General features: G+C 50.6%; 2 protein-coding genes across 4 annotated transcripts in view; both read left to right on the top strand.

The window, feature by feature from the left end:
* Positions 1–5,628, top strand: part of Metap1d (methionyl aminopeptidase type 1D (mitochondrial)) — an 86,621-nt gene extending 80,993 nt beyond the window's left edge. For all 3 annotated transcript variants that reach the window (XM_005393221.2, XM_005393223.2, XM_005393222.2), the window contains 4 exons: positions 2,685–2,782; positions 4,066–4,113; positions 4,970–5,048; positions 5,202–5,628. In XM_005393221.2, the coding sequence (XP_005393278.1) occupies positions 2,685–2,782; positions 4,066–4,113; positions 4,970–5,048; positions 5,202–5,280 (304 nt within the window). In that variant the 3' untranslated portion in view covers positions 5,281–5,628. The remainder of the gene's footprint in view (positions 1–2,684; positions 2,783–4,065; positions 4,114–4,969; positions 5,049–5,201) is intronic.
* Positions 5,629–10,443: 4,815 nt separating this feature from the next.
* On the top strand, positions 10,444–14,406 carry Dlx1 (distal-less homeobox 1). The gene is made up of 3 exons (XM_005393218.2): positions 10,444–10,774; positions 11,424–11,623; positions 12,748–14,406. Exons 1-3 carry the CDS (start codon positions 10,462–10,464, stop codon positions 13,000–13,002), a joined length of 768 nt encoding a protein of 255 aa, XP_005393275.1. The 5' UTR covers positions 10,444–10,461; the 3' UTR covers positions 13,003–14,406.

Raw genomic sequence — 14,406 nt, 5'->3', positions numbered from 1 at the left:
TCTCGCCCAATAATCCATATGAAAGGCTTCAAAGGATCAGTGTGCTGGGCTTATCAGTAGGTGTCACGCTATCTTAAAGGCTTTTTAGCCAAAGGAAGGCAGAACAGAAGAGCTAATATCAGAAGAATTCTGCTCGGTAGATTTCAGCAAGAAGAAGGAAGATTTCATCGGTGAAGTGTTCAGGGCAGGAAAACCCTGGTGCTCAGAAATGGGTCCTGGCCCTGCGTTGGCTGGTGTTGGGGAGCAACTGCAGCGCTTCTTGGACACACGCACCTGCCTCGCAATTTCCATTTCCCCCAACATCCCAGTCAAGAGGTAGATAGATGCACACTGCCTTCCCATGGCACAATTCGGGTGACCAGCACTTGTTCAGTGTTAGAGGACTGAAATTTGCTACTATCAGTCACTTAGATTGTGAAATCAGATTAAAACCCTACAATCAGGTGAATAATCTTGTGCTTACGAGTGTATCCAAAAATAACAGAAGGCACGTGCCTTTCAACAGTAATTAGGAACATTACTGATATTTTACCCTGGTTGGCCCCAGTAAGTGTGTATTTAAAAATAACTAACAGTCCAAAGGAAAATACCCTGAAAAGCAAAAGAAGTGTATTCTTAGTCGCTATGAAACAGGCACTGAGGTGGGTGCTCAACCAAGGAACTGAAGGAAACTTGTCTGGTTCTTTTCCTTCAGCTGTAAAAACCCTCTAACCTTTGCGTCTGTGATATAGATTGTGTGATACTGCTATAGCCAGAAGTTCCAGCAGGACCCAGGGAGCAAATTGTTGTAGGAGAATGCACTCAGATGTCTATAGCCACCTAGTAATTGCACAGCTTCTTTTATGAAGAGGAATGAGAGGTATGATGGGGGAGGGACCCTGAAGGTTTTTTCAGAGTGGGCTTTCTTCTCCTCTCATCGGAAATTAAAATGAAGATTGCCATTGTAACACACATTTAAGATGTAGCTGTGATGCCTGTCAATCAGTTGGATTCCTGGGAGGGAGGGGGAAAAAAACTAGTTTTTTTCATTTTAAGAAAATAAGACAGTAGTTTATATTGAATCCCTTTAGCATCACTGAGGTTTACTGTGACTGAACTAACATAATTTATAGGTCCAGGTAGGACCCACTTTTGTTTTTTAAAAAACTAGATTATAGTCTCTTATTTAATCATCTCTCTTCTACTGTCTGTCCACTCTCCCCTCTCTGTTTCTATTCAAAAATTGTGTGGAACAAATAAAAGCACCTTGGAAAAGATGTTATACCACCTGCCCAGAGTGCAAAGACACATGGAAATAGCCATAACCAAAATTACAACGTAAGAGATAAAGACACTGACTTATCCTTGTCCTCAGCATCTGCATGGCTTACCTATTTTTGTACTGTCAATTACAAAAATTAAATTTCAATGGAAGCTTCCATCTGTTTGTCACAGTGACATTCTGGCCTAAGTGAAGATATCTTAGAATTCTAGGGCAGTAATTAAAAATGTTTCAAAAAATGTGTACAGACACAAATGCCCACGAAGATGGTGACTAAAAAGGCTCATGTTAAACTAAACTTACAGTCTGTTGGAAATTATAGTTTGAAAGCTAAAAATCTTGGATTTGTTAGGAATTGCAATAATAGTCCTGTGAATTCCAATTCATTGTTATAGGTAACATTAAGGATATTGTGCCCTGTGTCCACATAAAAATATATATCTAGCCAGGCATAGCAGCATATGCCTGTAATCTCAGCAGTCTGGAAGACTGAGGCAGGAAGATCACAAATTTGAGCCCAATTTGAGCAACTTAACAAGACTATTGCAAAAAAATTTTTTTTTACATTAAAAAGGGGTGGGGATGTAGCTGAGTGCAAAGGTCCTGGGTTTGATCCCCAATACTCCCCCCAACCCAAATTCAGCCTTGTGGGTTAAGATTTTAGAGTTGATTCTATGTGGTAAATTTCCTTTATAAGGGATACATAGAACCCAAAACATTTTCATGTAAAAATATCTAGTGAAGTGTTAGGAATTAGGAATGATAATACTAGCTTCTCTTAAGCATAATAGTGATTAAAAAATATTCTTTATGAATTTTATTAGTGGGAGAGGTCTTGAGTAGAACTCTGAGATTCTCATAAAACGTGGAATATTTCAAGAAAATTGACAAAACAGACTTGATCATTTTTTGTGAGCGTGTGTGCAAAATGTATAACATTTTAAAATAGAGCAGAATAAAGGACACCATAACGGAAAGCCATATTTCTAGATTGTAATTTTCTTCTGTTTAGCTTCCAAATCAGTAGGAATTTGCACAGTAATTTATCCATACAACCACAAAATCCAGGTAAGCTTTTATGACCTACATTATGTGCACATATAGTTATGTATATTAATTTATATTTATGTGTATGCGTATTCATTTCTTGTCCAAAATGACCTTGTTTGAAAGCTACGCTAAAGTAAATGACTTACACTATTATGTTAGATACGTACCTTCCTTTTTCATATATCTAAAGGGAGTTGTTACTAGCATCAGCGAAAATTTAAATTATTCCAGGATAAAGGAAACACTCACACTATCGTCTGACTCTAAAGAGAACTGATACTTTTTTCTTTTATTTTAAAGTGACTTAATTTTTATCTAGTATGGGTTAAAATTTCATCTAATTTACTTAAATGTCTTTTGGTCACTTTTAAAGCCACATAACTCATCAGAATGGTTTCCAAGTCTGCCCACATTTTGTGGGACATGGAATAGGATCATACTTTCACGGACATCCAGAAATTTGGCATCATGGTAAGAAAGTGAATTTGGAAGCTGTTTATTGAATAGAATCAGGACAAAGCAGTTTTGCTTCTGAGGAGTTTTTCCTCTTGCTTTGAATCCGTGTGTGTGTATGTGTAATATCTATTAATTTTAACCAGCACATTGCTATGTTGGTAGATTACAGCCTCACAGTTCTAATCCCCAAATAAGGCTTTTCCTGCTGTTTGTCTTCTAAACGGTCCATGGCTAGAAGGCATAAGGGATATTTGTCTAGAAAAAGTTACTGAAAACAGAAGGCCACTACAGCAGGGTCCCAGCAGCACGCACATATGACTGTTTTCTGTTTTTCTTTTTCTACCCTTCTTCTAACCGCTGACTGTTGTGGTTAAACTTCATTACGTCCTACACAGCGTTGACAGCTGATGTATTTAGCACATGTACTCTTTAGCGATGTCTCGATTATGCCCACCCTTGTGTTCCTTCCCCAGAGTTTGTGTTTTTCCTCTGCCTGGGAGTGCATTCTGCAGGGAAAAGGCAGGAGTGGGCCCAGAGGGTTGGGAGGAGTTGGGTGAAGGTGGGAAACAGCTGTGTGGAGGAGCCGCAGGGCGATGGGACATTTGGACTGGGACCAAAGGAAAGTTGGCCCTAGGACCCTGACCTGAATACTTCAGAGTAAGAGCGAGCCCTACGGGAACCGCTGCCTTTAACTACTGCTGGAGGATCCCTAGGGACCCAGCTGGACAGAATCCCTTCAGACCAAAGAGCTCTGCTTCAGGCAGCTTAGAAGAGATCTAAGGTAAGAATGCAGAAAGGGATGGTCAGCCAGGCATATGTCCCATTGAATGCCCATCCCTGGAGTTGAGGATGAAGAGACCCCCATCTCCTGGCCCAACCTCCATGTCTGCACACTGTCTTCTCTTTCCATCCTTGCCGAAGATGTCTTTCTCTTTGAGATAGGGATGGAAGGAAGGCCCAGGACCCAGTGAGACCCGGAGACCTATCAGCAGGTGGCCTGGGGGACGTAAAAAGGGGAAGAGGGAACCTACAGGTGTCTAATACACCTAGTTGCCCCTACCACACTTGGGGAAATTGTAGGGAACAAGGTCTTGAGCCAGAGCGCAGAAGCTGCAAGTGCTGAAGCCCAGGAGCCCCACGTTTGACCCTGGGGGTCATCCAGGAATCTAGAAGCCTCCAGGTTCCCTTCTTCCTGAAAGAAAATGACCATTTTCCAAGTGTCCCCAACTCCCCTAAATCTGTTCCTCTCTGTTCTCTTTTCATATTCTCAGCCCACCTCCCCATTTTTTGTTTTGCAGCAAATGACAGTGATCTGCTCATGGAGGAGGGCATGGCCTTCACCATAGGTAAAGCTGGGGCTCTTCTTTGAGAGCTGCGGCTCATGGGTGGGAACTGTGGCGCTGGCCTAGGCCAGCAGTCCCTTGAAGGACTAATAAAGCCAATCAGCATAATGAAATAATTCAGATGCATAGTAAATCTGATTAAATAATATCCTTGAGCCCCATCTTCCCAAATCAGATACTTACCGACACATTTAGGGGACGGCAGCCATCCAACCTCTAATTCTGTTACCAGCCTAATGTGGTGTTTGGTTTTATTTTTCTGTTGTGTTTTGTTTTTTCATTAACACCCAGTAACTAGAGGTGATTATGTCCCTTGTTCCCTGTCAGCAAGTGGCGTGTGCTCTCTGGCGGCCCATTCCTGGCTGATCCTGTGATTGGTGTCACCAAGTCCCAGTCACCTAGGGCCACGAAGGCCTCCTATTTGTGACTGTGGGACTTAATGGAGAAGCAATTAGAGTGAAATAAGAAAATTGTTATTTGCTGATTAATGAACATTTTAAGCATGTTTTTAAAATTCAAATATTTTTAAAAACTGACTGGTATTTATAAGAAGAATTGGTGTTTGGATGGTTATTATCCACAGGGTCCTAATTAAGGCTTGATTAAAATGCCCTTCTTTCTCTAAAAAATTATGAACTAGGCAACTTGATACACTTTTTAGTGCCGTGGTGCTTCCTCTTCCTACTGTTTAGTTTGTAGTGTACTATGTAAGCAACATCAATTATCAGCCCTTGCAGGATGACAACAGGAACCCATGGGTGAAGGACTTGGGGGGCTCTCTCTCTCTCTCTCATCAGCTGAAACAGTGTTTGACAAGAATCTCATGAGGTCACTGCCGTAAATATTTTCTCTTTTACAGAGCCAATCATCACCGAGGGATCTCCTGAATTTAAAGTCCTGGAGGATGCATGGACTGTGGTCTCCCTGGACAACCAAAGGTGTTTGCTTTGGGCCCTGTTCCTTTTAAGGCACTGGGGAAGGGGAGATTGGTGGGACGGAGCGGAGCGGAGCCGGAGCTGGGAGCTACCGCCTGGGCCGCCCGCTGGGGCGCTGGCTTGCAAGCTGACTGGCTCTACCGCGCATGTTTGCAGGTCGGCCCAGTTTGAACACACAGTTCTCATCACGGCGCAGGGCGCGAAGATCCTAACCAAGCTGCCTCACGAAGCCTGAGAAGTGGCCCCAAGGTCGTGGAGGCCTGGCACCGTTATTCTCAATTGCTGGAGCACTTTCAGATGAAAGGGGAAGGGCAGGTCCTGAAGGGACCTACCTGCCATCTAATAGCGTGCAAGAAAAAGTGCGGTGGCCCTGAGGCACTGGAAAGGCAGAGCCCAAGCCGAGGGGATCCAGCTGCTCTGAAGGACGGATCCTTGCCCAGGGTCCCCGCCCAGAACGAATCGCCGCTGAAGAGGAAGGAAGCTGGACGGTCCCCAGGGATAAGTGGGACTCCCCCGGAGAAGCACAGTTCCCCTGTCTGTCCTTTGCTCAGACCCTGCCCCAGTAAAAACCCGCTAAACCCTCTGTGTCTTCGTTCTTGCCTCCGACAGTTAGGAGGGGGCGAGGAGAGGTGGTTAATTCTGAGTCTGAAGTTTTTTACACTGCAGACTGAAAGAAAAACTCGAACCTGATAGCTGGAGTATTTTGAAAATCTGTTTTACCCATTGCCGTCCCACGTTGGCCAGTCCTGGGGGCCCCTCCAGGCACCAGCTTCCACCCCAGCCCTTCATTTGATTATTTCTTCTTCGGAGGCTTTGACTTGAGAGTAACCCACAAATGAACGGCAGCGTTGATTACAAACATTTTCTTGGGTGTGCACCCTGGGCATGGCCCTTCTGCAAGGTTTTTCAGTCTAGTAACAAGACTTCCCAGTCTCCTGTGGCTCATCCTCTGCTGGCAAGCACCCCTCCTGGGCCCTCCCAGAGATTCGGTGTGAGACCTTCCCACCTCTCTCCTGCCACCCCTGCCCCCACTCCAGTCCGCACACTGGACTGTTTGTTACACTAGAAATTCAAGCTGCGGCCTGCCTCACCCAGATGTGAACAGCATCTGGCCAGTTAACTGGCCTGCCTAATCCTAAACTGACCTCACACGCTGGCCCTTTTGGGACTCCCTCCCTGGGGCTTCCGGGACTTTAAAGGTCAGGTATTGAGAGGGATAGGATCCTAGAGGTGTGTGTAGGACAGTGGCCTGGCTGGTGCAGCCCAGGCTGGAGCTGGCAGCTTTCCCTCTGGTGCTAATGGCTGATGCTCCAACCCACTTCAGGAGCAGAAATTCAGCAAGGCCACACTGTTTCCCTAGGCACATTCTGGCACAAAAGAGCCCTCCCCTTGAGGTTGCTTTCACCACTAACTGAAGGGTAGGAATTGGCTGGGCCTCTGTTCCGTGAAGGAAGCTAGTCCCTCTGCTTATGGTTTTAGGAACAAGTTCAGTGACAATGCAAAGTGGGCTTTGCAAAGTTGCCCCTGGCTAAGTACAATTTGGGCTCAAAAGTGCCAAGGGAATGTCAGCTGGATCCAGGAGCTGACCATCTTGTGACACCCAGGGTGGTGAGAAAGGAGCCGGAAACTGAGGACAATAAGCGGGCTTGCACCTGAGTTCCACTGTTGCCCTCAGCTAGGGACTCTCTCAGTGGTCCCTAGCCCTCCAGATCAGATTCTCTGCATCCAAGGACATGGAGTTTTAGATAGACTGGGTCTGGCTTTAGTGGGTCCAGAGGGCTGGAAAAGGTGAGGAAGCGGTTTCAGTAACTATAGTTTAGAAGAACATAGATGAACTTTTGAGGTGCTCCGGAGTTGGCCAGGCAAGGCCCAGAGCCCGAGGCTGTTGCCCCCAAATAACCCCCTAGAGAGGAACAGCGCCCAGTTGGCCTTGTGAGATCTTTGCCAGAGAATGACTTCATTTCTCTCCTAGAGCAATCACATTGCAGTGATTAGCACAGTAGCTTTATCTGTAGATGAGTTTTCTCCAGGGTTCCTTAGGGATAGTTTTATTAGGATCACAGGATTTTACCAACCACTGGGGCAACACACTGCTTGTGCAGCAATTATTTTGAGGTGGAGGTATTTATGGGACAGGCACATAATCCTATTTATTAAAGTGACTAACCTAAAGATTATATTCTCCATCCAGTACTCAGCAGTAGGAAACAAACTTGAATTACAACTCTGTTTAACTCATTATGATTATGGAACTTGAAGTTAGGAAGTAGGTTTTTAACGCACCTAGTCTACGCGTTCTTGCCCCTCTGCTAACTCATCTGACCTCCAACCTAACCCATAGATGCAAAGCTTCCAGCCACCTATGGCTAAGCTCCCGCCACCAGTGTTGCCTGGTCCTAAGATGATTCCACTCCATTCTAATCCTGAACGTTCAGAACGAGTACAATTTTGTTTCCTCTGAGTTGGGACAAGCAAAGATCTAAGCAAACCCGGACTTTACAACAGGTGCTGACATGGAGGTGGGGCGGTGGGGACGGGGGAGCCATTCATACTCGCTTAGTAGAGATCCCAACAGTGAGAAGCTCGCTTCCGCGGCTACACAGCGCTGGAGGGACCGGCTCAGCACGTCTCAGTAAATTTGCTTCTTTCTAAGAAATGTCTGCAGCATAGGCACTCCTTTGCCTACACACAATTCAATCCTAAATTAAGCAAGCCCCTGAAACCTTATCCCGAGGAAGTGCGTGCCAGACCTTTGTTTTCTAAGCCAGCCGGGTCCCCTGCACCGCGAAAATGCCCCCTCAACCCATGTGGAAGGACGAGCACCCAGGAGCCTCGCGACGTGCGACCGTCTCTCATCCCTTCCCCCACTTTGCAATCCTCTGGGAGAAACTGGCCCTTGGCAGCCGGGCCGTCGAATCCCCTCACGCCCTGCCCAGAGCTACCCGAGACGCCTGTGCCACCTTCCCCGGTCCCAACCTCTACCCCGCGCCGGCCGCAGCGGTCACTTACGTGGGCAGGGCCCGCAAGGCGCTCGCAACAGACCCGGGGCTTGGGCAGCTTCCTAGCAGCTGTGCTGGGCGCACAGGACGGCACTCCACACCCCAAAATAGGCGCTAGAAAGGAGCAATTAAAACCACAAGTGCGACAGAAATCAAGACGAGCCTAACGTCTCCAGGAGTTGTCTAGTGGCAGAATCATTACCTGGTTGTTGCTACAAAGCCTCACCGTGTGGTTCGGTGATTAAGAAAAAAAAAAAAATCTTTTAACCATTGGCAAAAACGTTATTGGTTTGGAAGATCGGGTTGTTGGGGGTGTTGTTGCTTTTTGTTTTTCTCTTTGGCTCCAACCAGGCTGCCTGAAATATTTCTGCTCCCAGCATCGCGCCCTTAAAACCAAAGGAGAGAAATTCCACCGAGCAGGCGCTGCTGCTACAGAAGTTTAGAGAGAACCCCCTCTAATATCTGTAACGACAGCACCGATGTAATTTGTTTTGAATGTTCATTTTTATTGGTGTTCCCTCTGCCAAAATGTGCTTGATTACAGAGGTTTGTCCTGCGATCACTGCACGCTCCAGACAGGGGAAGGTGCAGCGCGAAGGTTCAGCTCAGGCCAGATCAAATCCCGGGCTGTTTAACGCTGAAAGGCTGCATGTTGCTATTAGTGTTAAATATATGGCTAATTATGCGTATGAAAATTAAACATCAGTGTTATGCTAATGGGGCGCCTTCAGCTGCGGATCTGAGCACTTGAGACTACCATTTAATCAAATGAATCAGTAACTAATACATCTGCACGTGTGAACTTTCACAAGATCATTTCCCCGTTCCCTTTACACCGCTAAATTATGAAAGAAATAATTATCAACACTTTCTAATTACCTAACAAAGTAATTTGGGATTCACCGTGGGGCTGGCGGGATGGGGAACCAACAGCCCCTAGCAACCAGCGTAGCGTGCGCCACGCCTCGTGGGGGTCGCTGTGTGGTAGCAGTGGCAGGCGAGGGCCATTCGTGCGCTCTTCTGTACCTAGCACCCCAGAAGATAGAAGGCGCCGTGGCAGCTCTGTCCTGCACCAGCCCTGCCCCCAGGCCCACCGGAGCCAGCTTTGGCCACTGGAGGTGAGGAAGAAACTTGGCCACTGGAGGTGAGGAAGAAACTGGGCGACAGAGACGTGTCTATACACAGATAGTCTTGCCTACCGCAGGCCTGGCGCTGCTGCGGGTTTCGGTGTCCCCCAAGGGCTGCTGAACCCAGGTACTCCCGCGAGACCCCAGGAGGGCGCAAAATGACCACCTGGCGCTGCCGCTCTGATAGTGCTGAGCCCGCCGAGCCCTCGACTCCACGCTGCGCCGCGCCCTCGGGGGAGTGCGCCCGGGGCGCACGGCTCGGAGGGAGTGGAGAGGGGAGGGGGAGCGCACGAAGGTTGGGAGGGAAAGAGGGTGTGTGTGTTGGGGGAGGGAGGCGGTGCGGCCGCCTTTCCTGGGAGGAGAAGCGCGGGCTCCTGGCTCTCCACGCGCACTGCTCTAATCAGACCCGTGCAGCCTCGAGCTGGAGTGGCCAACCCGGCCTAGAGCGATGCGAGCGGGGCCCTGGGAGCGGCGGCGGCGGCGGCGGCGCGGCGGCCGAGTGAGTGAGTTGGTCCGGAGGGCCCCCGAAACCCCTGCCCAGGGATGTGGCACCGCAGACCCGGGCCAGGAGGGCGCGGCCAGGAGGGCGCTGAGCTAGGCGCCGAACCTTCCGAAGGACCACTGTCCGCTGGCTGCCTTGGGCGCCCCCCAGTGCGTGACTCCGCCAACCAGAGGCCGCGACCAGAACCATCCTAGCTCAGCTCAGCACTGGCTTGGGTGGAGGCGACCAGAAGCAGTTCCCGGGTTCCCGGCTTTGGGGAGGGCAAAGGGTGGGGTCGGCAGAGGGGGGCGATGGCGGGGAGCACTAGTTGGTTTCTGGGGGGAGAGCAAGCCAGGGAGGCGGGAGGCTGAAGAGCAGGCCTCAGAGGTCCCAGCGCGGACACCGCAGCCCATTGTGCCTCCTGCACCTCGCGCTCTGTTGCAGAGGAGCCCCGGCCGGGAAGTACCGACGCGTTTCTCCCGAGGCCGGGCCGCCTCGCCCGCTCTAGTCCAGCGGAGCCGAAGCGTCTCGGACCAATCCCCGGTGATTATGCAAGACGGCGGACCAATCAGCTCCGCCAGCTCATGAATATTTATGACCTTGGCTGAGTCAAAGCTTTGAACCGAGTTTGGGGAGCTCGGAGCATGATGCTTAGACTTTTCAAAGAGACAAACTCCATTTTCTTATGAATGGAAAGTGAAAACCCCAGTTCCGCTTAAATTGGGTTCCTTCCTGTCCTGAGAAACATAGAGACCCCCAAAAGGGAAGCAGAGGAGAGAAAGACCCACACCCAGACCCCGCGAGAAGAGATGACCATGACCACCATGCCAGAAAGTCTCAACAGCCCCGTGTCGGGCAAGGCGGTGTTTATGGAGTTTGGGCCGCCCAGCCAGCAAATGTCTCCTTCTCCCATGTCCCACGGGCACTACTCCATGCACTGTTTACACTCGGCGGGCCACACGCAGCCCGACGGTGCCTACAGCTCGGCCTCGTCCTTCTCCCGACCACTGGGCTACCCCTACGTCAACTCGGTCAGCAGCCACGCGTCCAGCCCCTACATCAGTTCGGTGCAGTCCTACCCCGGCAGCGCCAGCCTCGCCCAGAGCCGCCTGGAGGACCCAGGTACGTGCGCTTGCCAGGGAGAGGAAGCGAAGGAAAGAAGGCGCGAGGGGGAGCAGGAGGGAGAGAGAGGGAAGACAGAGGAGAAGAGGGGCAGAGAGGTGGGGTGGGGGTGGGGAGGGCGCGGGAGCAGTGGAGGTTTCGGATATCAACCTATGGATACCTGTCCTAGCAAAGATTGTTAGAAATCCACCCAGTTCGCAACTATCTAGCAAAGGATAAATCCGAGAGAGCGTCTCCTGGCGCTGGCTGGGCCTCTGAGCGGCTCGGTGTGCCGAGCACACAATGCCCTGCTGGAAAAAAGAAACCCACATGTGCACGTATTAGTCTCGGCAATTATTTATTGCGTAGCGCTATAAACAATGTATGCAATTAAGGGTAATTAAACCTCAACTACCGCCTGCAAAAATAGCAAACTTTCCCTGCAAAGGCAATAGCTGCGCTCCCAGGAACGGCCCCATCCCGCCTGCAGCAGCCTGGGACTGGCCCTCGGACTTGGGGTCGGGGGAGCCCTCCCAGGCTTCCGAAGTTTCTCGAACGCTCTGTCCCGGGCCCTGTCTCTGCCATCCCCTCGATTGCCGCTCGCTCTCTTCTCTCCACACTAAAGGCAGCCCCTGTATTAACAACGGCCCCACTTCTGCTGTCCCTGCAGGGGCCGACTCCGAGAAGAGCACGGTGGTGGAAGGCGGTGAAGTGCGCTTCAATGGCAAAGGAAAAAAAATCCGCAAACCCAGGACAATTTACTCCAGTTTGCAGTTGCAGGCTTTGAACCGGAGGTTCCAGCAAACTCAATACTTGGCTCTGCCTGAGAGGGCGGAGCTGGCGGCCTCCTTGGGACTCACGCAGACTCAGGTACCTCGCCGCTGCCTCTGCGCCAAGCAGGCTTCTCGCGGCCCGGCCTGAGCCTTGGGCTTCATTTCTGGCTTGCTGGGCCTCAGGGTCGGGGTGTCATTGTGTGGGTATGTGGGTGTCCACCCCAGGCTCCTGGCGTCTCCTCTTCCTCTCGCACTCTCTCTGCCCCAGCTCAGTCGCTGCTCTCTGTACCCCGACCTGCTTGCCAGGCAACTGCTCCGCCGCCCTGTCCCTGGACATCTGGTTGGGGCGCAGAAAGGATTTCCCCCAGAGGTTTTGTTTGGGGATTCAGAGGTCACACGTGCCCGAGCGACTGGAACAATAGACGCGGGACTTAATCCCTCCTTTGCCTTTAAAGTGTGTGGCTACTCTCTGGGGGCCTGGGCCCGTGCCCCTGTCTCCCTCCTCCTCCTCCTCCTCCTCCTCACCGAGAGGCACAGGAATCCCTCCCTCACCCTCCTCACCTCCCAAGCCCCAGACCCTAGAGAAGAACCGAGACTTCTGCTTGGCCATCACTCAGACTCTGGGGAGCTCCGGGCCTTCGGACCGCGGCTGGCGCGGGTTTCCAACGCCTGGCCCGGGATTTGAACTGCACCCGAGGAAAGCAAACAGGCCCTAGGGAAAGGTCTGGTTTGAGTCCAGAGTTCTACAAAGAACTTGCTGCCTCCTTAGTCAGACCTCAACTCAGGGGCGGAAAGGATGGCGCAAAGAGAAAGCGGTAGAATTGCAAATAAATTTCCTCCACTCCTATCCAGTTTTTTGATTCTTTTATTGATATTGATATAGGAATTGCATGGGGGGGTGTGCAGGCACTCTCTCCCGCCGACGGTAGTCGGGGTCGGACTGAGCGCGCAGGCGAAGCCCGGGACTCCCCGCAGGCCCCTCACCACCACGCCCCCTGGCTCCGGGAGAGCATTTCCCCCGGGCGCCCAGGGCGAGCGTCCGGCTTCCAGGCTCTTCCGCCCGCGGGTGGGGGGTGCGCCGCTGCTTCAGCGGGGAGCTGCCCACGCGCTGGGCAGAGCGGCCTCCAAGCTCTGCTCTCCCACCATCCCCTCCTTCCCTTCCCGAGAACTAGGTGGGCTCAGTGGTCTCAGCCCGAGTCACATTGTTTTCCGATCTTGCAGGTCAAGATCTGGTTCCAGAACAAGCGCTCCAAGTTCAAGAAGCTGATGAAGCAGGGCGGAGCGGCCCTGGAGGGCAGCGCGCTGGCCAATGGCAGGGCGCTGTCCGCCGGCTCCCCACCCGTGCCTCCGGGCTGGAACCCTAACTCTTCAACCGGGAAAGGCTCAGGCAGCAGCGCGGGCTCCTACATCCCCAGCTACACGTCGTGGTATCCTTCAGCGCACCAAGAAGCTATGCAGCAGCCCCAACTTATGTGAAGTTGCCCGCTGGCACCTGCCCGCCTCCTTCCCATCTCCCTCCGCCCAGGCCCCTCCTGTCTCCAGGTCCCTGGATCCCGACTGTGTGCCCTGGGCCTGGTGAAAAAGGGCCCAGAGGGAAGGAAGGGACAGTGAAAAGGCAGGTCACTTGCCTCCTCAGAAGCCCTCGAGGTCCGACCCAGCAACTCCCCAGAGCCGGTGCTCTTGCCCGAACCCTGGCCTGAGCCACTCGGGGTGACAGCAGAGTGGCCTTGAAGTGCAGGCATAGTCACCCAAGACAGCGAGCAGCAAGACAACCCGGCTCACCTGACCTGCCGCCCGCCCCTCAGCTTTGTGGGACTATCAGGAAAACAAACAATGTAGAAAAAGCAAAAGCTCTTTTCTGTCCTGTCTCGTCTCCTTTTGCGCTAAGTCGAGGTCTTCGTCTGTCTGCTGTTCTCATCCTGAGGCCTCTGCAAAAAGTCACCATGTCTGAGCCACAAGCGGTCTGCTGGGCCGCCCATCTCCCAATCCTGGACGTTTTATCCTTTCAGGCCTCCTGGACCCTGTCTGACCATCTGTGTAGCCTATTCGGGAACTGGGGGAAATTGGAGGGAGGGGGTTTTATTTATTGAAAAATGGACTTTGGCTGAGGTTGGTTCTGTGGTGTGCGGAGAGCACACCGTCCAGACGCACTGTTTACCTTGAAGGCACCCGGAAAAAACGAACAAGGAGGACTAAACATTTTTACCTTACACATTAACTTTTGTACTTCACTGGTATGGAGTTGTTGAAGCCCAATGAGTTGCATTTTTTTACATGTCCCATATTATTAGAAATAATAACAAGAGAGAGACATGAAGCCAACGCGGTTTTGTCATCTTGAAAGGAAAGTTTGGTTGCTTTGCCTGGCCAAGAAGGAATAATTCTAGTCTGGGTAAAAAGAGAGAGGATCCATGCGAAGCAGAGAGAAAACAGGCAGGGGACAAGCAAGCAGCCCCAATTCCAGTGGGCTTTAAAGTAAGACAAAAGCAGCTTTACAACTATCCCGGAGGTTCTACCACAGAAAAATGCCAGTCCACCCTGAAAGCACAGTCTCCATTGCAGGAGCTATTGGCTGTATATATAATTATTATTGTTATTATTATTGTTCTGTAAACATGTTGCACAAGCTTAGCCTTTTTCCGTTCTGTTGTGTGTGGCGGTAAAACCCGATGCTTTGTGAAATAAGAATCTTGACATTTTACTTGTGAAATTTGGAAAATGTGACCAATTGAAATCAACTGTGTTTTGTGTTCTCTATGTCAAAGTTTAGTTTTATATTGAGAATGTTAACTTATTGCTTTGTATCTTGGGGGGGAAAGAACTTTGTAAATAAGTTATAAAGTTTCTTTGAGACAGTAAAATTATGGTTTCAAGAAAGAA

The sequence above is a fragment of the Chinchilla lanigera genome, unplaced genomic scaffold (genome assembly GCF_000276665.1).
Source record: "Chinchilla lanigera isolate Chin_1 unplaced genomic scaffold, ChiLan1.0 scaffold00048, whole genome shotgun sequence".
Classification (NCBI taxonomy): domain Eukaryota; kingdom Metazoa; phylum Chordata; class Mammalia; order Rodentia; family Chinchillidae; genus Chinchilla; species Chinchilla lanigera.
The sequence above is the reverse complement of the archived record's forward strand: the minus strand, read 5'-3'. Positions and strand labels throughout refer to the sequence as shown.